The sequence below is a fragment of the Prosopis cineraria genome, unplaced genomic scaffold (genome assembly GCF_029017545.1).
Source record: "Prosopis cineraria cultivar Desert tree isolate PC_DT_omini unplaced genomic scaffold, ASM2901754v1 PC16, whole genome shotgun sequence".
In the NCBI taxonomy this organism is placed as follows: domain Eukaryota; kingdom Viridiplantae; phylum Streptophyta; class Magnoliopsida; order Fabales; family Fabaceae; genus Prosopis; species Prosopis cineraria.
Genome location: NW_026555347.1, coordinates 590,395 through 617,815, shown reverse-complemented (window position 1 = coordinate 617,815; position 27,421 = coordinate 590,395). Strand labels below are relative to the sequence as shown.

At 44.5% G+C, this 27,421-nt stretch overlaps 1 protein-coding gene, 1 non-coding gene and 1 pseudogene across 2 annotated transcripts; all 3 read left to right on the top strand.

Moving 5' to 3' along the window:
- The first annotated feature begins 20,568 nt into the window (after positions 1-20,568).
- TRNAM-CAU (transfer RNA methionine (anticodon CAU)) lies at positions 20,569-20,642 on the top strand. Its single transcript has one exon. It is a non-coding gene; the product is annotated as a tRNA-Met (tRNA).
- Positions 20,643-22,319: 1,677 nt separating this feature from the next.
- LOC129294854 (uncharacterized) lies at positions 22,320-22,918 on the top strand (annotated as a pseudogene).
- A 194-nt stretch (positions 22,919-23,112) lies between these two features.
- LOC129294851 (cytochrome c oxidase subunit 1) lies at positions 23,113-26,065 on the top strand. Its single transcript, XM_054933342.1, has one exon. It carries the CDS (start codon positions 23,113-23,115, stop codon positions 24,697-24,699), a length of 1,587 nt encoding a protein of 528 aa, XP_054789317.1. The 3' UTR covers positions 24,700-26,065.
- The last annotated feature ends 1,356 nt before the right edge of the window (positions 26,066-27,421 follow it).

Below are 27,421 nucleotides of genomic sequence, written 5' to 3'. Positions count from 1 at the left end.
TATACAAAAACTTCTCGTGTAACCTACATATAGTGCTTTCTCCTTCCTTTCTCCTGGAGAAAGGGCTTTTAGCTATGCTTTTGAAAGAATGCTGGTCAAAACTTTCGATATAAGCATCGTAAACGGGCATCCAATCGACTCCACTCATAAACAGATAGATCAGTTGAACTGGAAAGGCTTCAACCCTCTGGTTGCTCGTACATTCACCATATTATCTTATATAAGCCATGAATGTACAGCCGAAGGCACTGAAAGTGCTAAGACCGGGCCATCTGCTATTTATCCAAGGAGGGAGTTTACGAGCTGAAATGAATGAGTTCACCATTGGGCGCTACGCGCAACGAATGAATTTCATTTAACCTCTTTTTTAAGAAAAGAAGAGATGGGCGATCCGCTCTCTTATATACTGAATAAAGGGATTGAGAATGCCCTTGCGGGCCTTATTTAATTGAATATACAAAATAAAGTGCCCAAGAGGGATGAATAGATAGCAGGACAAGAGTTGCTTGCCCAACGATGCGAAAGAGAAAGAGGAGCAGATAGCTGCCCTTTCTTCCTTTGAATTTAGCTCTTTTCCCTGGTTCTATCAAACCAGCTTTACAACTCCTGGTGGAAATGAAACTACTACAAACTCTGTCTTAACAGATGATTCTTTAGATTCGGATGGAGATGCTTTTTTGGGGGGGGCTTTATTTAGCTGTATGTCACGAAGCGTAGGGTCTACCATTCAACAACTAGAGCGGTTCTCTCGGAAGGATGTTGACCCCGTCACCGATGCTCTTGGCTTTCGCGTGTCACTGATTTAGCTTCCGATTGGGTCAGTGTGAAGCATTGGCTTTCCGCCTTAAGCTCGCCTGTGACTGTCCTGCTCTCTCAAGTCAGTTTCGAATCTGGATGACCTACTGTTTTGACTAGGTTACAGCTGGATCGGTTAGTTCTGGGATGATTGATGCCTTCCAGACATCAGCATTCTATAAGTACAGCTTTTGTTGTGTGTGTTCTTTCCAACTGGAAAGACTTGGCTGGCTATCCCCTTCTTTCCTTATAATCGAGACTGCTAAAAAGTAATTTGACTTGCCCCAGCTTGACGACTCCTTTGATTTGCTTACTAAGTCCTAGCTTACTAGAAAGTAAATTGATTTCAATTGAATTCTTCCTTAGCTCAAGCGCTAAGCTCTTCAAACCTGCCTCAACAAAGGCTTCAGACAGGTAGATGTATATACTGACTCATATGATGCCGACAATTTGATATTGAAGGATGGCAATTCGGATCACCCGTTCTTTGAAGTGATAAGTGAGGTCTGAAGGCTCCTACTCAGGGATTGGGAGGTTAGGATCTTTCATGTTAACAGAGAAGCTCTAAAAGCTGCAGATTGGAGGGCGCTCACAGTTTGCCAACTGGAGTTCATATGTTTGATGATGTCCCTATTGGTTGTAACCATATTTTAGAACTTGACCCGCGGGAAGGTCTAAGTAACAGTTACCAGTCGATCTTACCCTATCAAGTAAAGGCGTTAGTACGCAACAAGCAACGAGCAAGAAAACGGGGCAAGAAAGCCCCCACTTAGTTTAAGGCGTTAGTCACGAACAAGCCAGCTACGAATAAAGTCGCTCTAGCGCGAAAGCCCCCACTTAGTTTAAGGCGTTAGTACGAACAAGCCCGCTACGAATAAAGGCGCCCGTTAGCGAAAGCCCCCACTTAGTTTAAGGCGTTAGTCACGAACAAGCCCGCTACGAATAAAGGCGCCCGTTAGCGAAAGCCCCCACTTAGTTTAAGGCGTTAGTCACGAACAAGCAACGGATGAGCGCTCTAGCGCGAAAGCCCCCACTTAGTTTAAGGCGTTAGTACGAACAAGCAACGGATGAGCGCCCTAGCGCGAAAGCCCCCACTCAGTTTAAGGCGTTAGTCACGCGCAGCCGTTTTCTTGCTGCTTTAGTTTTCTTGCTGCTTTAGTTTTCTTGCTGCTTTAGTTTGATTGCTGCAGGAGTTTTCTTGCTTGCTCCTTGCTTGTTCGTTAGCGAAACTGCTACTAATAACCTAACAGAACTTTGAAAAAAACAAAAGAATACCATCACATCACCACATACAACATTTCATACTCACACTATGAAATAAAAGTAGTTTTATGAAGAAATAAGAAAGTCTTATACATCTTACAGAGAGAGAAGTTACCCAACAAGCAACGAGCAGCTATAAAGCCTATAGCTCAATCCTATCCCTATCGGTTAACTACGTACCTTTTCCCTCTCTTCAAGAGAAGTGAACAAGCAAGGTACTCAGATAGAGGGAAGAAGATTTTGGGGAAGCTTGACTGAGCTAAGAAAGAAGAGGAATATTGGCTAAGCTAATTCTGGTTGTTAGTCTCGTTCCTCTTTAGTCTAGCTGACTATAGATTGAGTGATGTGACCAATACCTATTAGTTCAGTGAGCAAAGAAGCAAGGGCTAAGCCATCAAGTCACATTTCATCATCATAATAAGAAGAAAGGGAGAGCGTCCTCAACCTAAGATAAAGAATGACTGATGTTTCAGTTCTTTGACGGGAAGACAAGACAGGAAGGAGAATAGAATCAGAGAAAGAAGAGTTACGATTCCTTTATTTCACTATTTCTGTAAGAAGATAAAGAATAGTGTTGGAAGCTAGGGAAGAAAGATTTCATTCCCCCTACAGTAACTAGCAAGAATCCGCAAACCAAATCATACACATTCAGACCTGAGAAAGAGAAAGAAGGCAGCCCGGCCAGGAAGCAACTCACTTCACTCTCTTCCCGGTAAATAAAGAAGAAGGAAGATTGACCACCGTCGATTCCTAGATGCTTTTCATACTGAGGTCGAGGTTGTTGGCCCCCCTGTGTGTAAACTTCTGCCACATGGGGAAGGAAAGGAGCCCTTTTGCTTTTGGGGACATGTAAGACAGCCTAGCAGATCCTTTTGAATGTCCATCAAAGGTGATCCGGGAAGACTGATGTGTGTCGAACTCTCAGAAGAGTGGTCCAGGATCTCATAGATAATGGATCAATAATTCCACCATCACCTAAGTCAAGTGTTACTGCGAATCCACTTCCTAAGCACGAGGCTACCATCAACTACCTCGAGGATGATGATGAGATGGACTATACCTACCTAATCAATCCTGAAGAAAAGGAAGCTGAAAGGGTAGAGGATCTACTGGGACAGCCCTCGGGCAAATTTAACTATAAGGTGTTCTACACTGCACCACCTCATGCGAGCATACCATTGGAATCCATCATTCCAACGGGATGGGGTCCAGATTTTGAAGAACAAGACCGTCAGAAGGAAGATATGGACATAGACATGGACTGGGATGAGTTTACTGACGCCATGACCATAGACTGGGATTTCTTCATAGACGAAATGGACTTAGATGACTTACCAGCACCTAGTGACAATGATTGTATGGTGCTTGACCTCAACGACTTTCTTGAGGAATACTGCATCAATGCCATCACTAGGAGTGGAAGGCAGTACCAAGGACCTGTCCCTGACAGTCCTCTTCCTCCACCAATCGAGAAAATAAAGCTTGATCCAACGCCAGAAGAGGATCTTATCCTCAAACAACTAAAAAAGACTCAAGCTAATATCTCGATCTGGAGTCTTATACAGTCCTCATACCACCATCGCCAAGCCTTGAGTAAAGCACACAATCAGTGCCAAGTACCTAGTGATACTTCGCCAGAAACATTGGTGGCAACATTGATGAATGCTACCAAGACAGCCGCCATTACCTTCACTGACAAAGACCTACCTGAAGGTGGAAGTGATCACTTCAAGGCACTGTACATTACAGTAATGGCTTGTGGAAAGCCCTACAAAGTAAGCCCAATGGTACTCATAGACAATGGCTCAGCTTTGAATGTCTGTCCATTAAAGGTTGCAAGCTGTCTGAGGCATCAGATTTCACTCCTTCAGACCTGATTGTTAGGGCATATGAGAATACCAAAAGAGAGGTATTAGGTGTAGCCACCTTGGATGTGAGCATTGGACCGCATGATCGGGAGAGCATGAAAATTCCTTTCCAAGTAATATTAGTTCCTCCACTTTACAGTACTCAATTTCATCGAGCCTGCATGTTTTAATCTTTTACTTGGCAGACTGTGGTTGCACCAAACCAAAGCGGTGCCATCCTCTGTGCACCAGAAACTGAAATTCCCCCTCGGAACTTCGGTGGTAACCATCCAAGGGATTTGCATGGAAAACATGGCAAGGTCAATAATGCACCAGTACTAGAAATCCAACCCGAGGCTTCTTTTGCCGCTTTATCCGGGTTTGATTTCGACACAGTTCAGGTTTTTTACCATGTGGATAGTAAGGAGCTCATTGGTCTTTACTTTGACCCATATGCAAATCACGCAGTGGCTAACATCATGAGGAAGATTGATTACTTCCCATGCTTGGGGTTAGGGAAGAATCAGCAAGGCATAACAGAAATACCAGAATACCCAACCTCCATACCTCTATACGGGCAAGGATACGCTCCTTCGAAGGAAGATCAAAGGGAGCGAGAGGAAAGAATCCAAAGTTGGGTCTTGGCCAAAAAGAATGGCGAGACTTTTGATTGGAAAATGAGCCCCTACTTCAAAACCCTTAACGGTTACTTTGTCAAAGAAGGGGCAGATTTCCTTTTTGTGGCTTTCCTGAGCCTTGGTATTGCCCTACTACTAAAAAGATAATGCCCGGGTTTGAAATCTTCTTCGATACCAGCTTCAAGCTAGAAGACTGTGAGCCGGTGCAGCTGATGGAAAAGGATTGGGAAGAGAACATGGATGCATCTCTCTTTGAGAATGTTTATGTCCGAGATGAAATTGAGCCAATAGGGTTGATTCGGTCTTCCAATTCCCCACTCCAGAATTGGTACCTCGCAGAAGATATCGAGATGACCACCAAACGCATGATATTGTTAGTGAGAGTAGGCCTCTCACGCAAAGTTTCATTTCCGTTCTACCGAACTATTCTAACATCAAACAAAATAAATGATCTCCGTTCCTAGTAGTAACTCCGTTCCATGCCTTACCGGTTGATTGAGGCCTTGTGTGGTTGATTGAGCCTTCCTAAGGAGAGAATAGCCCTTTTTTCGTGATTATGCGCTTTTCTTTTGGGGGATGTCCTCAGCGACGAGGAACGTGTACTAGGGTGTATGTGCGACTCGTTCAGATCATGGACTAGACCAAGGATCCGATATAAATGATCAGTACCGGATAGAATGAAGACCATCATTCACTATACGATACGAAATAAAAGAAATTACTTGAGGAGGTTGCCATTGTTGATGAGAATGAAGAGAACTCAAACCAGCATAGGAAAGCTATCAGTCTCGATCACGCGTGAGGTATGAATCTCTACTACGATCATAAGGAGGAACTCGGTATGGGTCTACTAGTCATAGGTTGATATGCTGTTAACTCTACCGGAGATAGGTATGGAAGCCACTATGAGTATATATCCAGGTATGCTTCTAGATAAGGAACTGAACCTCACGCCATAAACTGAATCCCTATCATGAGCGCGGGCATAATCAACTGGATCTATTGTACAGGGAAAGCCCTCACTTGTCTCTTGATATGGAAGGTATGCTACCACTTCTACCGCTTCTGGATCAACAACTGACTCAACCCTATCTACTAGTTCAGTACCAGTCCTTTCTTTCTTTATTGGATCACCCCCGGGTGCACCTGAATCATCAGATTCGGGTAATTGGCGCCAGTACCTCTATCTTCTGATAAAGAAGGGACCCCATCTGAATCCTCCACAGGCAACAATCCGACCCACCCCCCGGAAACAAACCCTCCTTCTGAGCACCAGCTCTATCTCATATTGCCTACGAGCTCTCTCCGTTCTATCCAATAAGACTATTTGCTAAAGATCAAAGGCAGACATGCGAAGTAAGTGAAACTGCCGTTCAAAAGCTTTCTAGAGGTTCCTATAAGGAAGTGGAAATAGGATAACCTTATTCCAGCTGTAGTTTATTGGCTGTTAGGTCGGTCAAACTTTCCCTGTAGCGTCAAGCCATTAGTTCTAAATTTGTAGACCGGATGGGACCTAACAAACTCTCTACGTTCGTACCTGCAGCTAACAAGTTAGAAGTGTCCCCTGTGAGTCCGAGTTAGCTGTTCGCGTTCTAGTTCAGGACAGTATGGGACCTGCTGCTTAGGGCTTTGGAAGCGAGCAACCGATCGGAAGTTTCCTGTTTGACAAAGGGGCGCTAGCGCTTTACTAATATAAAGTAAAGGGGCGCACATAACTCCAAAAGAAAAAGCAGGGACAGGGTTTGAACCTGATCTCCTGTTCCAGCCCAGATCGTGAGACATGGAATAGAGTGTACCTCGAGGCACACTTAGCCAATCTCATGGAGGAAGCAAGTCAATCCCAGAACAAACCTATCTCCAGGGGGGAAGCTAAGCAAGCAAGTAAACTACTTTAAATTCTGTAATAGTGGGAACTTAGCCTAATAAGCAAGCCATAGGCCGGTTCTCCACCTGCAACCCTCTACTGCTAGAGAAAGAAGGGCTGAAGGAAGATATAGAGTTTTGACTCTTCTTCCTGTAAGAAAAGAACCATTAGTAGGTCTTATGGTAATGGTGACTATCTGCTTCGTTTCCAATGCGTAGTAGTTCTCAAGTGTAGGAGGTGCTTTTAGCTTTGGAAAGAGTACGCGTGCCTGTATAGGTGGCGTGCCAGTATAGTTGTCTTTCTGGTATTTTAGTTGCTCCGTGGTGACGAAATGGTTTTCCTTTGAGTTGATGGTATGGGTGCAGGTATGGGTATTGGAAGTGTTAATAGTTTGGTGATTGTATTGCTAGATCTATTCTTCTATACGATAAATCGCCATCTCGTAGCACCACTACGACACCGATTCTTGTTATTTTTCCGAGCCCCCCATGCCGTGACTTCGACTTTGAGTATGATGAATGAGTGGAAAGATCTTTATAGAAGTCCCTGTCCGATCCAACCAAAGAGTTAGTATCTAGAATATATATATGGATATTCGGCGTTTAATGAGATAGTAAAGTTTTAAACTCAAGCTAGCAAAAAACAAGACTGAGGTCGATGGTGCATCCGGTAAGCTCTTTCGGTATTCATATCCAGAGCCCGGTCAGATGCTTCAATCCTTCATTCATATTCCGTCTTAATCTTTCATTCGCGAGTTTACAGCTCGAATCTTTTACTAGTCTTCCCCTCACATGTGATAAATGGGCGGTCTCCCCTAGACCTTATTCTCTACTCGAAAAGCCAATGGGCTTGTCTGGATGAATGCAGTGTCCGAAGCCGTGATCACAAAGTCACTTCCGCCCACAGTGCTGTTACGACGGCTGGGAGTGAAGTCAACTCGGCTCCTGATGTAGCATTCATTCGGACCATTCTTTCTATCAGGGATACCGATGGCTCTGTGAGAGGGCAAAGCTACCAAGGTGCTTTCCCATGACGGCCGTTTCAAGGCTTTGTCTTACTAGATCATCTATTGGTAGCAATGATCGAGAGATCAGGCGTAGAATGCATCAGGATGGGAACGAACGTTTATTATTATTTCGAATATGACAGCATGTCTTTCCTGTCTTTTTTTTTTGAGAAAGAGATTATCGGCGAACATTACTCAACTCACCTTGACCCTAGGTTAAGACCTAGTGTTGGGTGGCGCCTGTTTTGTCAAGCAGGCTCTCATGTAGTCCAGATATAATGGGCCCTTCTCTCGCGTATCCATAGGAAGGAAGCAAAAGAAGACTTGAAGCGGTTGGCATGAGCTGTTGAAGATGTATTGAAAGGAGCTTTGTTTCCACTCGAGATAGGCACTGTGAAAGAAAGAGTGAGATAGACGTCTAAGAGAGAGTGCTAGGCAGCAAGCATTCCTTTAGCTCTAGCCATGAATCCGATTCTGGGAGCATATAAATAGTTCCACGCAATGACATTTGAGGTGATAAGTTAAATGTGAAATATAAACTTTCATTTTCCTTCATCAAATGGCACGTTCCAGGATATAGAAGGCAAAGAAGAGTAAGCCAAGCGAGGTTGGATGCGCGTGACTTGCTTCCTCCTGTTCTCCTTGCTGCGTCGAAACTAAGGCATTGGACTAATTCTTTTCGCCACGTTCAAGCTTTAGTACAGAAATTCTTTCTTTCCAGGATATCCCCAATCGTCAAGATCTCATGCAGGAGAGAAAGAAGGAGTCTGTTGATTCTATGGTAGCTGAACGTCTTCACTTTCATTATTCCTAAAAAAAGGTACCTTCCTTTTTCTTTTTATTGATAGCACAGGAAAGAGAACTCCGCCTTCTCCTTCGGGGTATTATATTAGTTAGAGGACTTCCTTTAGCTCTAAGACTAGGGATCTAAGGAAGGTTATTTATTTGGTGGGAAATCCAGCAAAGCTCAAATCCCACTGTTAGAACATCTAAGAAAGATGAGAGCCTAGCAATCGGTCTTGCACACTAACTCATGAGTCAACCTAGGAAAAGAACTGCTTTCCAGCTTTTTACTCCTCAAGTCAGGAAGTGGTAATAGCAGGCAATCGATGACTGAAATGACTTTCTTAGAAAGATTGCGTAAGGCTAGATCTCTTCAGGGTTCCAGCTCACTCTCTTTCGGCCCGAAGCCGATAGGAAGCAATGCTTCAAGTCGCTGAGGTAAGTTCCGAGAGAGCTAGGCTCCGGGTATTCCTACCATTTCTTCAACTAGCTTACTCTTTGAACTCCTCCCTTCGTCTTACCTAATTCCAGATATGGATTAACTGCAATAGCCATAGTGTGTCTGCGATTAATCAGTTTTTAGCATTAATTAGTCTTGATGCCAAACCTGCCGTAGTCGGTATCGCAGCAGGGAATAAGACGGCGCATAGTTCCGGTGACAGTTTCTGAAACCGGGGAGGCCCTTCTCTCCTGGACTGAAGGCGGCTGATGTCAACTTTGTAGTCGGCATTCTTAAGTAGCGTAGCAGCACTAAAGGTGTCGATGTATAGGGTTTTATGTTTCAAAGTTGTAAGTCGAAGGAGACTGTGTAACGAGCGCCGAGGCTCGAATGCCTTTACGCTATAGGCTGTGTTAAGCATGCTTCTTTGACAGAAAACAAACTCTTTTTCCATGACAACAGTCGCGACTATAACTATAAAGGGCGGGTCGATAGAGCTGCCCGGCAGAGGAGAACTCAATTACTAGCAAGCAAGGGAAGAGTTCCGACAAAGCGATTGATCCAGTTAAGATAAGATCTATAGATAGAGTACGGGACAGGACCAACACTAACAGGGGACGTAGAACATATAACTATAAAGTTATTTAAAGGAATCGCCAGACAGAACTAAAAGCTAGAAGAAAGATGACCGGGGGATCAGGGAGTCGTGATCCGAGGCGGGGGAAGTAAAAGAAAGAACGTGGAAGTCAAGCCCATGATATGCACGCATGAGTGTCCCTCTGTAGTAATGACAGGGCTAAGATATCCTCACCATTTACACCACCATTTTCTGTAGAAAGGATGCAGATTTCTCTGCTGAGAGAGCTACAAATAACCCCAGTATGGGTGATGAATTCATACTACTCCTATCCGACTGTTAAATCGGAACCTTGTCAGAGGCCACGATCACCAATGGTGACTCACCGCCTTTGGTAGGAAGGTCCTCAAGAGACGGAACCGAGAGGGACAGTGCAATACCAATAGAGCCATTTGAGCTGCGTCCAGTTGCGAAAGTGTACTCTAAGGAATCAACTTCCCCCTCTATGGTCAGTTCTTCCGGAACAAGCCTAATTTGTTTAGGTTCGCACTCCTTATTATAGCAAATAAGCAACTAGTTTACGGAGCAAACCGAGACTCGAAAGGTTGAAACCGTTAGGACATAACAGTTAGGAAGTGACATAACAGAGATGAAGTTATGAAAGAAGATAGTGATAATAGCTCCTATTCAAACTAGGCTGCTCAGCGGAGGGGCTCGAAGCTTCGGCTGCGCCTCCCCTCTCGGGCCGTGAGTAGTACTAATGATTGATTGAGGACCCGGGGAATAGAGGGCCGTGGTAGTGGTAATTCTTTTTTCTATTAATACAAATACAAAGGGAATAGGCTCTGGGACTGCTGTGCTTTAGCCCAGATTACGTAATTGAGTATATAAAGAGAAAGGAAAGGCTTTGGCTCTTCAAGACGTAGATCTCGAGCTTTGCGAGAGCAGACCAATAGTAGCTTAGGGGGAGGAAAGTAGGCCTGCGGGAGAGGGGTGAAACGGGCCAAAGCAGTAAGCGCTTCCATCGAACTCTGTAAAGAAAGAGCGCGAGGGCATAGGTAGAATGGAGACTCTAGTTGCTAGCCGCTTTAAGCTTGAACGGAGAAAGCGAGAAAGTCAGTCTTCTTATCGCTCGACCCTATCGGGAAATGTGCTGAAAGCATGAATTACGATCCTATCAATCCGGATTATTTTCCTACGGTGAGTGAAGTGAACAAGCAACGGACTTAGAGATAGATAGGGGCAGGATAAGGTGCTAGCGCGAAAGCCCCCACTTAGTTTAAGGCGTTAGTCACGAACAAGCCAGCTACGAATAAAGTCGCTCTAGCGCGAAAGCCCCCACTTAGTTTAAGGCGTTAGTACGAACAAGCCCGCTACGAATAAAGGCGCCCGTTAGCGAAAGCCCCCACTTAGTTTAAGGCGTTAGTACGAACAAGCAACGGATGAGCGCCCTAGCGCGAAAGCCCCCACTCAGTTTAAGGCGTTAGTCACGCGCAGCCGTTTTCTTGCTGCTTTAGTTTGATTGCTGCTTTAGTTTGATTGCTGCTTTAGTTTGATTGCTGCTTTAGTTTGATTGCTGCTTTAGTTTGATTGCTCCGTTTTCTTGCTGCAGCCGTTTTCTTGCGTAGTTTTCTTGCCCCGCCCCGTTTTCTTGCTCGTTGCTTGTTTGGTCGAGCTACAAGTAACCTTTCCTTTCTCTCTTGGCTTGCTTACTTCTACTTCTAAAGCAAACCAGACTGAAGCACTTAAGAAAGAAGCTGAGAAACACTTTTTATTACGTTATCCAGAATGCGATGCCCCAAGGCAAGAAAGTAGCGATCGGCTTTCAATCCTATGATTTTACTCGAATAGCTAATGTCAGATCTGCAATATGGTTCTGTAAATCTTATAGATCAATGGCTCCCTACCAGAAATTGTAGGCACAACTGAGTTGTATAATCAACCCAGTAGCATGAGCAAGGAAGCTTTAGCTTTATTCACTAGAGGAAACCAAGCAAAGCCCAAAATGGCATAACCAAATAATTGTTTTGCCAATGATGGATTTCGCGCTAGTGCGCCACTTTCTATCTCTAAGTCCCTTGCTTGTTTTGTTTCCTATTTTGAACTTCATTCTCCCTAGGGATTCATTAAGAAACCATATTGCTTCCGTTTGTGTCCTTTCCTTACTAATCAGTCTCACTGAACTCGCCTCGCTCTAAGGCTTTTCTTCGTCTCGAGATTGCTTTTATTAGGGCTTTATCTATTTCTTCCAATGGAGGAAATCCTCTTTTTAAGTTTAAGCCATAAAACTATCCTATTGCATTTAGACTCTTAAGCATATCGTATTTTCTGGGATAACTAGCTAAGGATTTCCCGATCTTCCAATATCTGTAATCCCTTGAGTAAGGGCCGAATACCATTCATCCTAGCTAGTAGTCCACCCATTCCCTTACCCTTAGGTGGTAAGCGGCTTTTTTCTTCTTTCCTGTGGTATCATTGCCGAGTCTTGAAATTGTTCTAGCTGTCTATCTATATAGTGTAAGTGCCCATTTCCTTTGCCTTGACATCTTCGCAGTCAGGTTTTTTTACCTCATGAGTATTCCATTCCTTTATAGGTCAGTATTCCACCCATAAGCCCCATCAGGACAAGAAAAAGGAGGGTAGGGTCAAAAGCCACGTGAGGTCCGTTGCATAGGAAGAACTGGTAAAAATGTAACCCTGCATACTTAAAAGTTCGACTCCACCTACCTCCAGTGCAGCTTCAAGGGGTATCACATCACTCCTAAGAAGATACAGCCGGAGAATATTTGATATCCCACTTCATGGGAATTTGAATACCGTACATAGGCCCTTCAAAGAGGAAGAAGGCAACAAGCCTCGATTCTCCATCTATAATGGTGAATTCCCCACCAAAGTACACCTCAGCTTCCTCGACAATCCTAATAAATCCATGCCATGAGAGAGACTCCTTCGAAGCCAATCCGGGGCCGTATCCCTCAACGCAACCCTCTATAGGGATGCTGTGCGCGCGTAGCGTGGTGGATTATGGGGCCAGGACTAAGCAATGTTCCTATAAGCCGAGTACAAAGTTCTTCCATCCAGACTATGGAGAATTAAGGCATAAAGATGTGCCTTTCCTTATAAGGCTGTTATTATCCACCAAGGAGATAAAGGCTGAGCACGAAGAAGACCTTCAGGATCCGAGTCTCTCTCAATACAAAAGAGAGTACGATGTTGCTGAAAGAAGACAGATCAGAGATATTTGCCTAGAATACTGCCTATTTACTAATCAAAATATATCTCTTAGACTTTGTCTATGGAGGGACCACCTTTCAGTTTAAGGCTTTGCATAAATAGGCTTTTCACGTGATCCTATGATGTAGCATCCTCTTTTCTGCAGTCTTTGATCAAACTTCTGTCGCAGAATAATATGATTTATCCTGCAAGCATCGGCTGCCCCTGGCCTTCCTTGACTTGAGGTTAACCTTGGTTAAGTTCCTTCCATTTAGACAAGCATCCCTTGGGGTGAAGTCTTTTTCCCCCGGGTTGAGCAGAGGAAGATCTACAAATAAGAGTCAAGCCTAGGGTAGGGGTACCAGAGTCCGCTAAGAAGAGAACGACTTGGCTTATGCTTATGGAATGCCTCGGAAATAGAAAGACAATTGAGTCCTTCCCACTAAAAGTCTTGGCAAACAGATAAATAGAAAAATAGATAGCCCGGATCCGGTAAGGTACGGCGAAGGTCTTAGGCACCTACCACCGCCCTAAATCGAGGGGTCGTCATTCTATTTATATAGCTGCCAGCTTACTGTAAGCCGAACGAGGACGATAGTAATACCTCGTATATATGAAAGAGGTTAAGATTCTATTTTTTAATAGTAATCAATATCTATACAGATAGATCAACTATGAATTGTATGAAGAAGTACCGCACTAAACTGCTTGCATGGAAGGCAATTGCTTTAGATAATCCTAATCCGGGGATTGGTTCCAGTAATGGCATAAACGTCCCGGAAAGATCTGATATGAAATCAGATCTGGATCTAACCAGTAACCTTGCATTCAAGCTGAATAAAGCCCTTTTTAGGAAGGGCTAACTCCTTACATGCTTTTACACACGCACCGTGTACGAAAAGGTTCCTCTCGACTGTATAATGAATTGCCTTCTCCGGATTCATGCTAACCTGAGCTAACTTTGAACCTTACCATGTCAGCGGTACACTTTGTACACGAAGCCAGTTCTGTGCTTTGCCTTAGAGAAGGAAGAAATAGAAATACGTTTACGTGCAGGTAAGATAGAAAGACTCGTAGTGCAGGTGCTGGAGAATATAATAAAGAAAACTATACCCTCTAGTGACCAATAGGAAGAAGCACCTATAAAGCTTAGCGCGTTAGGACGCTATTCCGTTCTAAGTCTTCCATCCGGCCGGATAAATAGTGAAGCTGGTCATTACTCTCCTGACGTCGAGCGTTTTCAAACCTACTGTAAAGCTCAAGCCTATTTCAGTGCTCGTTTCAACCCTCTCGCTATCGCTCTTCGCTCCTCTCCTTACTTTATTCGATAGGGGCGAGCGACCCATTACGTTAGAAGGCCTGTCGTTCTTTGTCCAAAGATTGTTGCTGTAAGTAGCAGCTATGCCGTTTTCTTGCTCCATTGTACTCTCTGTTGCTGTTTTAGTTCCGTCTGGCTATTGGTCAGCGGATCCAACTAGTCCTAAAAGGCTCGAATTAGCTATGGAGTTTGATGATTGCCGCAGACGAGACTCTGATTTGGTATCAGTTCAACTTTCTCTTGCTGTTGAAAAGTTCCGGTCCAAATTCACCGGTCTAGCGTACCCAACAAGTAATGTCCGAGCGTGAACCCCCAGCAGCCATATAGCGTTAGCGCATACACGTTTTCTTGCTGATGATAATCAGGTGCTGTAGCCTATTAGACGACGTCTACGCAGTAGGATCAGAGTAAGCGAAGGAAGTTTCTTCTCGCTCCTTTCCTTTCTTTCTTTTCTCTTCAAGCCAATTCCCCTTATATAAAATAAAACGATCTGGTAACGATGCTGCTCTATCAAGTAGGTACACACCAGGCTCTATAGGTAGCGAGCCGAAATCAGTAAGAAAACGAAACTTGAAAATGACATTTTCAGATAGCTATAGCTCCAAAGGCAGAATCGGGATTAGAAGAGTCCCCAATAGGGGGGCCCCGTTCATACTTTCTTCCAAACCTCCTACATATGCAACCGCTGCTGCAAGACCTCTTCTCGCAATTAATGTAATGGTCATCCTTTTCTTTGATTTGATCATGCATTTCGGAGGGGAATCTCAGAAGCCCTGGACTTCAGTGAAAAGACCATACTGCGAACAAGGGTCTGAAAGAGGCTCGACTCAGTCCTGTCTCTGTCCAGCAGGTAGTATACAATACTCAGTGCCTTTTCCCGTCAAAATGGCGAGGCATCATTATATGTATCAAATACCTATTCAATCTTTCTTTTGAGCAAAGAGCATCTGTGCTTGTTATGTACTCAGGCAATCCACCGGTCGATACTAAAAACTAATAAGAATAAAGGGCTCTATATAAGCCCTACCTACCGTTGTAAAGCTACAGCTCGAAAGGTTTCTTTACTTTTGATCGCAGATACTCTTGAACGGTGAGATTCTCCTCCGGTTAAGGCAGAAGTGCGCTACCTAACATTCGTTCTATTCTCAGTTTCTCGTTTATCCTTCATAGAGGCATGGATAGAGATCCTGTTTTTATTTAGTACTCGATTGAGCTTATTTCTAGCCTTTGGCTGAGAGGGCTTGAGGATCGAGGGAGTTGATCTAGGATAGCGAACCACGACATTTGAACTATAAGGATAGGTGATAGGCGGCATTGGAACTTAGAGGTGAAGGGCGTATGAAAGACGCGGTTTCTAAGCATGAATTAAAATAGACCCAGTTGCTTACAATATCACTCAAGATAAAGAGAGGTGGCGGTCGGTGCGCAGGGCCGCTCGCTCGAGCCAATCAGCGAGTCGTTGGGCAAATGCTTTCTCTTTTCAGTCAACAGTAGCAGTCCAAGCCCGGTGGGCACAGGATCTTCCGTTCCGGCTGTTAGATTGATAGGATTCGAATCTCCTCATCTCAGTATGAAGTGAAGGAGTGGGTCAAGCGAGATAGTAATCTAGTTAGATAGCTCAGAAAGTAATGTACGGGAAAGAGACATGAAAACGAATCTATCAGCATTTTCAAAACAGAAAAGAAAAAGCAAGACGTTCAAAAGCAATACAATCGGTGAATTAGCGCATCTCGTTCAAAGTTAAAAGGAAGGTTTGTTCGTGCGATGCTAACCTCTCCTATGTAAACCATGAAAGTCAGCAAGTCGTAGTCGCTTCATAAGTTGACAAGATTTGGCCTGTTTCATGTGTGCCAATTACGTGTGGCGCTTGTGCAGAGAGGAGAGGGTCACCGAGCTAAAGATAGTTTGTTTTCCGTGACTTTCGATAGATCGAAGAGTCTCGGTTGTTCTAGGAGCGAGGGTCGCGGTCACTTACTATGTTCTTTGGTATCCCCCAAAGCTTAAGAAGATGTTTGACGAAAAGCTGAGCACTTCGGCATTGATTTCCCGGGAGAAAAGTGGCATACTTAGAGAATCTGTCTACCACCACAATAATGGTTCCGTACCCACCCGTCCGACTTAGGCAAAGGACTGATAAAGTCCATTGAGACACTCTCGATCGAATGGGTATTGAGGAATAGGTCAGGGTTCCAACAACCCTGCGGGATGCTTATGCTCAACCTTGTCTTGTTGACACACAAGAGAAGTTCGAAGGTAGTGCTCCACATCCTCCCGCATTCGTGGCCAATAATATAAGTTAGTAAGTTGTGCCATTGCCATGGTTCGGTGCATACCTGGGTGTCCCGACCACTTCGAGTCATGTCACTCCCTTAGCACGTCTCTCCTTAAGTTATCCCATCGCGGCACATAAAGTCTCTTCCTCTTGGTTCTTAACAGACCATCCTTCAACCAAAATTTCCTGACTTTGCCCTTGTAGCTGCAAAAGCAAGGAAAGATGCAATTGAGTTGCCTGATCAATAAAATAAGCTGCTCTTTTAGTCTGTGATTAGTGCGCTAGTCTGCTTTCAAAAGGAAGCCTCATAGACGTGTCCTTGCCTCTGTTCAGTTGTTGTTCCGGTCGGTTTACGAATCAATCAAAGGAGACTAACAAACTACAACAAAGCAAGTGCATTCTGCCGGTCGGATTGACTAAACCAATGCAACAATCAAGAAGGCGATCGATAAGGCATGAGTTCCCAAACTGTAGTAAACTTAAGTGTTTAGCGCAGATGTGAGCTTCCCCCTCATCTTACTTCCCGCCACCAGGAGGGATTGATACCAACCAGAAAGCAAGACCCGACGACACCGAGAGGGATAGATGACATTCATGAATAATCCGATGTTTCCGTATCGGTTTGAGAGTTTAGCTAGTGAGAGGACCTAATTACACTTGACATAGCATGGGCCAGGCTATAAGGCCCGGCTTGAAGCCTGAAATAAAGCCAGAAGAGAAGTGTCGGTTGGAAAGAATAAAAGGTTCGTAAGGCCGGCAAGACGAACCGATACGCTATGGCATGAATACCCCGCCAACACTTATATATAGTTACTATTCAAAGCCGTCCGTAGTAGGTGTTCCAATTTCTCATTACCACCCCCGGGTACATAATCTAAAAAGGTCTATTCTGAACTACAATACTGAAAAAACCTTCCACCAGAACTGCAGCATAGCTGGCTGGAAATGCTCACCTGTAGCGATTAGGTTTCTTTCCGGCATGTCTACTTTCTTAGCTTACAATGGAAAGGGCATAGATAAATGCTATTAGACTGGAATAACTTAAAAGCTTCATCCTCCGCGTCTGCTGCTTACCCCCTTTCCCTCTGACCTTCTCTTCTTCACTTCTTTGTTTCACTAGATGGAACTCAAAAGCGTAAACTCAACTACTCAATCAAGAGGCATCGGTAATTCCTCCGGGAACATATCTGGGAATCCTGAGTGATATAAGCATCTTCCAGTGCTCGAGTTTCCACCGTAAGATCGCGCACTGAAGTTAGAAATCCTTGTCATCCTTTCCTCAACAACTGAGTAGCCCTGAGTGTCCATAAGGCACGAGGCAATTACAATCTAGCGCCTTGGAGATTCCACTTAGACTGTCTAGAACTACGGAAGTAAACTCTCCCTTCTTATGGCATTCCACTAGTGCATTGAGAGCTAAACGTCTCTAGGGCAATGCCAAAGTCTGTTGTTTCTACATTATGGAAATTGGCTAGGCCTTGCTTGCCCCTGGGTCTAATTGGGCCTAACGCCCAAATCTCGCTAACTAATACTTCATACCCCAACAAGGGTGTCAACACGTGGTTCCTACTCAAGGGCTCCATTTGTAATCTATCCCGTTCAACACAGGCGACGGGCATAAATAAATGGGGTGTTCGCCCCCGAGTCAGATATCGAATCGAAAATCATGCTTTGAATTCTTTCTCCTTCTTCTAACTCGAAATATCGTAAGAGAAGAAAGTGAGGTTTTTGGCTTTGAATCGCTCTAAACTTAGGGCCAAGTCCTTTAAGACAAGATGCCCCAAAAGTGATCGACAGAGAGATGCTTTACTATATACTTGAAGAAGGGTTGGTAAGGGCTCCAGTGCATGAACAGGAACCCAAAACTTTCTTCGGGTACCCACGTTGCGTATAGTATACAAAGAGAGGCTCGAAAGCCGTAGTTTGCTGGGCTTAGCCCTTCCGTTAGAGACTAGTTACTAGTTAATCATATCCCTTCCTCTAACGAGGTTATTAATAACTCATTGATAGTAGGAATCAAGTGATTGAAGGGAGGATGCCAAAAGAGAAGGGCGGACACGAAGGAGCGTCTTCAATGAGACCAAGGGCTGTGAGGGCGATCGGAGTGAAGGTTCGTGTTTCGGGTTTCTATATCATAAGATAGACCATGCGTCATAAGGGCACGGTAGCACACCTTGATGTTAATAGACATGGACGTCTCAACTTTGTCATTTCGAAATGTCAATCGGAGCAAAGGCTTACTGGTGCTTTGTTTAGGGACGGGAGCAACTCAATCGCGGGTTTCATCCCTTTAATTTAAGAAGGGTGAATCTCTTCTTCGTTGAATCCTACGGTTCAGTAATGGATTCCTCAGATATTCTACTATAGCCCTAGCCCTGCCCTCACGCACGGTTCATCAATCGTAGGTTGAGGGCTTAAGTTGTGGGCATGGTGGCCTCACTGATTGACTAGCTTGTGCTGAAAGCGCGGTAGGTCAGGTCACTTTTCACTATCAACCGCTACTTCATGCCTTCTCGATGAATCCAAGAGCTAAGGGACTTGCTTTCCTAAAGAGATTTCCCTTATTACCTTGAGCCTTTGATTTCCTCGCGAGCGGAGATCTTCTACTTATAATTAATACGAAAAGACCACCAGCCCACCTGTTTGCCACATTTGCTGATGAAAGAACAGCAAGAAAGGAAAGGGTTGTCCCTCGGTTTCACTCCCGTAAGCCGAATCGCTTTTTCACTCGTGAGTTCCAATGTAGGCTCGATTGCTCAGTTGTATGCCTTTACCTGTCTCTGGGCTCTACTCTCTCTGAATGGAGAGAATGAGTTCAACTCTTTCGCTACCTGACTTCTCTAGGAGAGGAAGTGAGACTTATAGCTTACTATTCAGTGTAAGTTGCCTCAATCTATGGAGTGCTTTTTCCCTCCGGCCAGCGGGGCAGTTAGAGTCCGTCCCTGATCTCAACTAGCCCTCGTGTTAATAAGTGTAACTGAACTTGAAACTGAACTCAGTCAATTAAGTCTAACCTGATCGTGCATTCACTAGCCTAGTGGAAAGAGAGAGTGATCTCATCTCGCAAAAGAGCATAAGTCGAATTGCGTAAGTGATCACTAAACCTTCGTCTGCTCGTTAGCGCAACAAGCAACGAGCAAGAAAACGGGGCGGGGCAAGAAAACTCCTGCAGCAATCCAACTAAAGCAGCAATCCAACTAAAGCAGCAATCCAACTAAAGCAGCAATCCAACTAAAGCAGCAATCAAACTAAAGCAGCAAGAAAACTAAAGCAGCAATCAAACGGCTGCGCGTACTAACGCCTTAAACTAAGTGGGGGCTTTCGCGCTAGAGCGCTCATCCGTTGCTTGTTCGTGACTAACGCCTTAAACTAAGTGGGGGCTTTCGCGCTAGGGCGCCTTTATTCGTAGCGGGCTTGTTCGTACTAACGCCTTAAACTAAGTGGGGGCTTTCGCGCTAGAGCGACTTTATTCGTAGCTGGCTTGTTCGTACTAACGCCTTTAGTTTGATTGCCCCGTTTTCTTGCTGAGAAAGGAAGTGATTGAGTTCAGTGAACCCCATATAGTAGGGAAAGAAGCAAGTAGGAATGAGAACAAGCATTGAAAATGACATAAATAATCAGAACATCGCATCTCAGACAGTATCGTTTTTGCGATTGAGAAAGCGCCCTTGAGGTGTAGTACCCAATGAGCTCTCCAATCGTGCCTTGAAATGAGGCGGGAGAGCCGGTAACCTGAGATCGGCTAAGATCGAATGGAACTGTCTTTGATTGAGCGAATCCTGCCCTATTTTGCTTTCCGTCCCCGCGCCGCGGGATCAATTTACTTTAATCGAGTATCCAGCGTCGTAGCGCGTCTCTTTATATAGAGTCGTTCCTTCCAGAGGAGTAGTCTCTTTCAAGTTAGTGAGGTGAAACTCTGGACGGACCTTGAGAGTTTTAGTCATTTTTTTAATGGAAAGTACGGTACTAGTTCAGTGATAGTGCTGGAAAAGTAAGATGCTACACACATGGGCTGGAAAGTCTCTCCTTTCTGTTCTTTACATGACAGTTGACCGACTCAACCTACCGGAAAATCTGCCTACATATCATACCTTTGAAGCTGGAGCTGAGCGAGGATCGGATTTTCTGAGACTCGAAACAACTCGGCACTCGCATCGGTGAAATAACGTATAATAGATAGACCTGGAAATCTAATCTATGCTTTCTGGCTCCTCACTTCCCGGCGCACTTCCCTTTATTTATTGTTATTGTGAAAGCCAGTTCGTACATGTGGGATTTGGTTCTCGAGGTACAAGAAAGATGATTGTGGGAACGAAAAAAAGGTTCGCTACTAGGAAAAAAGGATTCCATCCAGTCCCAAGCGTACCTGGGGCTACCCTGTTTACCGGATCCAACGATTAGAGGTCTGCCCGTCCGGCTTCGGTACCTCAGGTCATAATTACCCAATTGGCTCAGTTTGAGTTCTGACTATAGCCGCAACCTATCTCATGTTGGTGTTCAGTGTGGGCAGTCTTATTTGCTTTTCTATATGTTTTCAGTTTCAAGAGGGAAGAAGCGGGGTAGAGGAATTGGTCAACTCATCAGGCTCATGACCTGAAGATTGCAGGTTCGAATCCTGTCCCCGCCTAATCATTTGAGGCCGTAGTCAGCCTCAATCTTTCTGATTCGTAAGTAACTCAGTGCATCTTTCTTTCTCCCACGTAGTTCGTTGGTCAACAACCAACCACTCGTCAAAACACTAGTCCTACAGGCTTTTCGGAGTTCAGTCTGTAGGTCAGAATTTGTTCTCAATCAATAATGCCTCAACTGGATAAATTCACTTATTGAACACCATTCTTCTGGTTCTGCCTTTTCCTCTTCTTGCTTTCGATTTTCTTCCACTACGTTCCTTTTAGTCTCCAAGTTCGTATCTTTTGCTTCTATATAACGAGCCCCTACTTTAAAAGGGCTCGTTATATAGTGAGATTCTCCATTTTGCTTTTTCTTTTTGTTAGGTGTAGCTTAACTCTTTACCATAACTTTGATTCTATATTGTGGGATCTTTCCGTGTGCCAGGTGCTGCCAACAGCTAGCCATTCATCCGGTGGATCCAACTCCATAGTGGGTGTGGGTTCACACGAAGGTTCGAGCTCGGGTTGGACCTCTTTCGACCTCGAGGTTTTAGCGGAAGAGGAAGATGAGGTTGCCCGCCCCCTTCCTAATCCGCTCGACCCGGGGACAGAGGACCGCATTTATAGAGCAGTAAATGCGATCAATACGACCTGCGAAAATGAGGAGGCTAGGATGGTGGAAAGAGCACGTGCTTTACTTCTCTCTAAAGGCATTTTTCTCGATGAGAATGATAAGAAAGATATCGCACGTGCCATGAACATGGCTCTCTACGATGCCTGGGAAACAGACATCGATACGCGTTTAGAGCAGTTCCGTAGGATCCGACGCTTCTTAGGAACCAAGAACTGTTCTATTTGGAATACGTTTATCGATTCACTGGTTTCCCTGGGAAATCGGAAATTTGCTGACGCGAAGTATAAGAAATAGCTTTTCGATTCCCATTAGCCGGGTAGCCTTAAAATTCGCTTAGTAGCTTAACTCTTTCTACTGGCGTGGCGCTGCTGGATGCTTCTGATCAATAGAACAGGAAAAGGAGTCAGCCAAAAAGAAAGACCACCAAAAGTAACGACCACCAAGATACGCATAGTGATTCGATCTTTTGATCACCCATTTTTGGAAAACCATTTTGGGGGGCTTCCGCCTTACACACGGAAGATTGGATTGCCTGAATCACGAGTCTTATATACTGTGTTACGATCACCTCATATTGATAAAAAGTCCAGAGAACAATTTGAAATGGAAATCAAGAAACAATTTCTGGTCATAAAAACAGAAACGCATGAATTGCGCAAGAAGTTCTTTCGGTTAAAACGCCGTGCGACTCGGAGGACATAAGACTGATTGGTCAAGCCAAAAAGATTGCCGGCAGAATGCTCCTACCCCACCATGCCTGGCCCTTTACCTTACCTTAAGAAGAAATGGGGGGTATGAAGCGTGGGAAAGAATGCAAGAAGTGTATGATACAACAGGTAACCTTAAGGAGTGGCGGCAAAGCTCTTGATTGATCAACGCGAGTGAACTGTGCTTAGACGCTTCGTAAAACCGCACCGATCTACGAGAGGAGCTGATGGATGAGTAGGCTTCCCCTTTCGATTCACGGAATGTGATCTGGGACACGATGGGGGTTTGCGTGCCTCGGTAGGAAAGAGATCACCGGAGTATAGCACAAGATCGCCTTTTTTTTCTTGCTGCCATGGGGTCGACCTGTAAACAAGGTAAACCCAATGGGAACCAAAAACAAACGGGAGGGTACCACATTGACATTGGGCAGAAGACGATCCAAAAAGCGAAGGCTCACCCAGCTGAAGGCGATCGGCAGTGAGGTCTTACGAGCCTTATTATTAGAGAAAGGGGAAAGGGGCAACCTATCTTACTAATAATAAGAAAGGGGGTGAGATAGGCGACAGGTAGCTTGCTTCCAAGCCGGCCCGGCCGCGAGGAATCAAGAGATCTTTGCCGGTGCTGACTTGGATCTCGGGTGACGGAATAAGGCGCCCAGAAGCGACGAGCAGTCGCGGTCGAAGCTTGGCTCTAGGCGATAGGCTAGCAGTAAGCTTGGCTACAGCGAAGCGCTTACCAAGCGCGAAGGAAAGGGCCTTCGCCACTTGAGCCGTATGCGGGGGAACTCGCACGTGCGGTTCTTAGGGGGGAGAGCTAGTAGGAACCATCCTATCCCAATAGCGTATATTTGGAGCTCAATATGAAATCCTATTTTCTTGCAAGACCCGTTCGGATAAGGGAAAACTCCAGAGATTGCTTCGAAGTAAGATCCTTGCGTTGACCCTTTCCTGAACCAGAACCGGGGGGGGGGGGAGGAAAGAAAAGGGGATCAAAATGTCCCATCAATAAAGTGAGGGCTTTCCGGACCTTCCCCACCCCCCTTTCCATTCTTCCTTCCCCTCTCACTCCCCCTTTTTCAAGAAATAAGCCCCGCTCCCTAAGGGGCCCCTCTCTGATAAGGAAGGAAACGAAATCAAAACAAATTGATGACAAATCCGGTCCGATGGCTGTTCTCCACTAACCACAAGGATATAGGGACTCTATATTTCATCTTCGGTGCCATTGCTGGAGTGATGGGCACATGCTTCTCAGTATTGATTCGTATGGAATTAGCACGACCCGGCGATCAAATTCTTGGTGGGAATCATCAACTTTATAATGTTTTAATAACGGCTCACGCTTTTTTAATGATCTTTTTTATGGTTATGCCGGCGATGATAGGTGGATCTGGTAATTGGTCTGTTCCGATTCTGATAGGTGCACCTGACATGGCATTTCCACGATTAAATAATATTTCATTCTGGTTGTTGCCACCAAGTCTCTTGCTCCTATTAAGCTCAGCCTTAGTAGAAGTGGGTAGCGGCACTGGGTGGACGGTCTATCCGCCCTTAAGTGGTATTACCAGCCATTCTGGAGGAGCAGTTGATTCAGCAATTTCTAGTCTTCATCTATCTGGTGTTTCATCCATTTTAGGTTCTATCAATTTTATAACAACTATCTCCAACATGCGTGGACCTGGAATGACTATGCATAGATCACCCCTATTTGTGTGGTCCGTTCCAGTAACAGCATTCCCACTTTTATTATCACTTCCGGTACTGGCAGGGGCAATTACCATGTTATTAACCGATCGAAACTTTAATACAACCTTTTCTGATCCCGCAGGAGGGGGAGACCCAATATTATACCAGCATCTCTTTCGGTTCTTCGGTCATCCAGAGGTGTATATTCCCATTCTGCCTGGATCCGGTATCATAAGTCATATCGTTTCGACTTTTTCGGGAAAACCGGTCTTCGGGTATCTAGGCATGGTTTATGCCATGATCAGTATAGGTGTTCTTGGATTTCTTGTTTGGGCTCATCATATGTTTACTGTGGGCTTAGACGTTGATACCCGTGCCTACTTCACCGCAGCTACCATGATCATAGCTGTCCCCACTGGAATTAAAATATTTAGTTGGATCGCTACCATGTGGGGGGGTTCGATACAATACAAAACACCCATGTTATTTGCTGTAGGGTTCATCTTTTTGTTCACCATAGGAGGACTCACTGGAATAGTCCCGGCAAATTCTGGGCTAGACATTGCTCTACATGATACTTATTATGCGGTTGCACATTTCCATTATGTACTTTCTATGGGAGCCGTTTTTGCTTTATTTGCAGGATTTCACTATTGGGTGGGTAAAATCTTTGGTCGGACATACCCTGAAACTTTAGGTCAAATCCATTTTTGGATCACTTTTTTCGGGGTTAATCCGACCCTCTTTCCCATGCATTTCTTAGGGCTTTCGGGTATGCCACGTCGCATTCCAGATTATCCAGATGCTTACGCTGGATGGAATGCCCTTAGCAGTTTTGGCTCTTATATATCCGTAGTTGGGATTCGTCGTTTCTTCGTGGTCGTAACAATCACTTCAAGCAGTGGAAATAACAAAACAAAAAGGGCGAACATTCCTTGGGCTGTTGAACAAAATTCAACCACACTGGAATGGCTGGTACAAAGTCCTCCAGCTTTTCATACTTTTGGAGAACTGCCAGCTATCAAGGAGACGAAAAGCTATGTGAAGTAAAAGAAAGAATCAAGAAGGTCGCCGACTGCTACTAAGAACCTAACAGAACTTGAAAACAAGATCTCCACATACAACACAACATTTCATACTTACACTTTTCAACATGAGTTGTTTAGAAATAGAAAGAAAAAAGCAAATCAAGCAAGCTAAGGTTATTTGATAAAAGCGGTAAGACCACTCTCCTCTTTATCGATCGATATGAAAAACGGATATGCCGAATGTGAGACATTCTCTCCGTAGAGAAAAGACTCTGCCCTAGTCTGAATAAGATGGAGGGACCAGGGGCTTCGAAGGAGAATCTACCGGGGAATCACAATGTTCCTATTAAAAGGCAATTTTTTGTCTTATAGGGACTCTGTGGTGGGATTTAATGGGACTGATAATGTTTTGTATGAGGAAGCGGATGAAGTTCTGCTCGATGATCTTGAAGTGAAGGAAATAGCTATAACGGAAGAAAGCATGAAGCTCAGGGAAATATATCCGTATGTGGATATAACCCATGAGGAACTAGTCGAATATTGCCAGCCTTGGAAAAAAGCCCTTGTTCTCACGTTGTTGGGGAGGAGTATATATATCCCTCAGAATGCTGAAGACGAGGGTCCAACGTCTATGGGGTATCCAGAACTTAGAGTTAATAGATGTGGAAAAACAACTACTTCATAGCTCGGTTTGATGATGACAACGACTACATACGTGTGTTGACGAAAGGCCCATGGGTCGAACTAGGACATTATCTGGTCGTTCTGCGATGGCACCCTAGTTTCAACCCGTGCTATAACTCACTTGGTAAGACTCCTATTTGGGTTAGAGTCCGTAACATTCCCTTGCATTATTATAACAGACATTTTCTATGGCGGCTGGGTAACAAGATCGGAAGAGCTTTGAAAATCGACGAGAACACTCTGTCACAGATGGAAGATGATAATGCGAAGACAGAGAGAGGGAGATATGCCAGAGTGTGCGTGGAAGTGGATCTGAGGAGGAAATTGGTCCTTGGTGTTTAATGATTTGTTTCAAGTTGAATATGAGGGATTCAATCTTATTTGTTTCAAGTGTGGAAGGTATGGACATAGGCAGGAAGACTGTCCTTATGCCCCTATCAGATAAAGGCGAAGCGAGGATTGAAGAAAGCTGTGAAATGCTGGTTTACTGGGATTCTTTTTATATCCTATGATTTAACGTAGTATCAGGACTATAGCTTTCAATTGAAACCAATCTGTAGTTAATAGTCAAGGAAAGTACAAAAGATAAAATAGGAGGGTGAGGTAACATCCATTTACAACCTTTCCTGTCTTCAGGTTATATCAGGTCCTATCTGCTTCCCAGGTTTTAGTTTTAGTACTCTATACTAACCTGGCTTCTTACAGTCAAAGACTTAGAAATGGAATTCCAAAAGGAATTTTCACTGCTTTCCTCTAGAAAGCAAAGGATAACAAGATCAATTCTATAAGATAAGGCAATTACCTTTAGCTCCAAGAGTTAAGGGGTTAGTTTACCTTAAACCGAACCGTATCGTTCGCCCCGGAAGTCACTTCACTTTCCTATCATGGCCTTTCTTCATTCCTATATGGAATAATATATCCGATACACCTTTTGTAGCTCTTTCTATCTAACATACTCCCTTTCTCACGAAGCAAAACAGATTCTTTGGTGCGTTAATCGGAAGAGGGGGCACGTGCTTCGAAAGCTGGGCTTGGAGCTATTCCCATCTATTTACGCGTAGTGGGACTGCGACAAAATCTTCAAGATCGCCTTGCCTTCAAACCCTGCCTTCTCGAAGGAAAGTAAGAGAATGCGCTCTTAGTTCTTGGGCACTTTCATAAGCCAATAAGATAGAATCGTCTGTCTGAGTTCGAGAATCGGATGTGAGGGATGGTACCCTATATGAAAGAGAGAGCTACGCGATGTCGGCTAAAGAAGACGGAAAAGTCTTGTTGAAAGGAAGACATTGAAAGCTACAAGCCCCTTATACCACACAAGGGGACACTACCAGACTGAGTCAACAACTAGTTCAAAGCCGGAGGGAAAAGAACAATAGAGATGAAACCTCCTACCAATCTATTTCCAAGCCGATGCTTTGGGTTACTTGCCCTGCTTTCGGGGTGGTCAACTGCCCTACTTGTTCCCCTGCTTTTGGTTGCCAACTAGCTCCTACCACCCCTTCCACCTCTACTATTATTCGCACGCATGCACCTGTACTCTTTATAGCATTCACTTCTCTTATGATCCGCTTAACATCCTAACCAATGCTAGCCACCGAAAAGCTACACACGTTATGTTACTACCGCTGCCGGTAATGGAAGACTAGACCTAAAAAGTATAATGCCAGAAGATGTATTCACAGACTGGGATGCGTACCTATTACCCACCAACAAAGATCACTTCCAGCACTACTACAGAGGCGTACCACCACACCAAAATATGATGTGAGAGGAGCGAGAAGAAACTTGATTTTCTTGGGTCAAAAAAGCAAAAAAGTTCGATAAGCAGGATGCTCTCGGGATGCTTTAAAAGAAGAATAGCTCAGGGGGACGCATCCGGATACCAATACGACACTTCTCGGCATAATAACTTGATAGGCACTCCTTCTTTCAGTAGCTCAAGGGCTTGCCCACAGGCATCTTACCACCTACCTTCGATATTTGTATTTGAGCTCCTGGTTGGCATGGAAACTGGATTTCCTTTAGGCAACAAAGATGAACATTCCAGGGATCAGTTACGA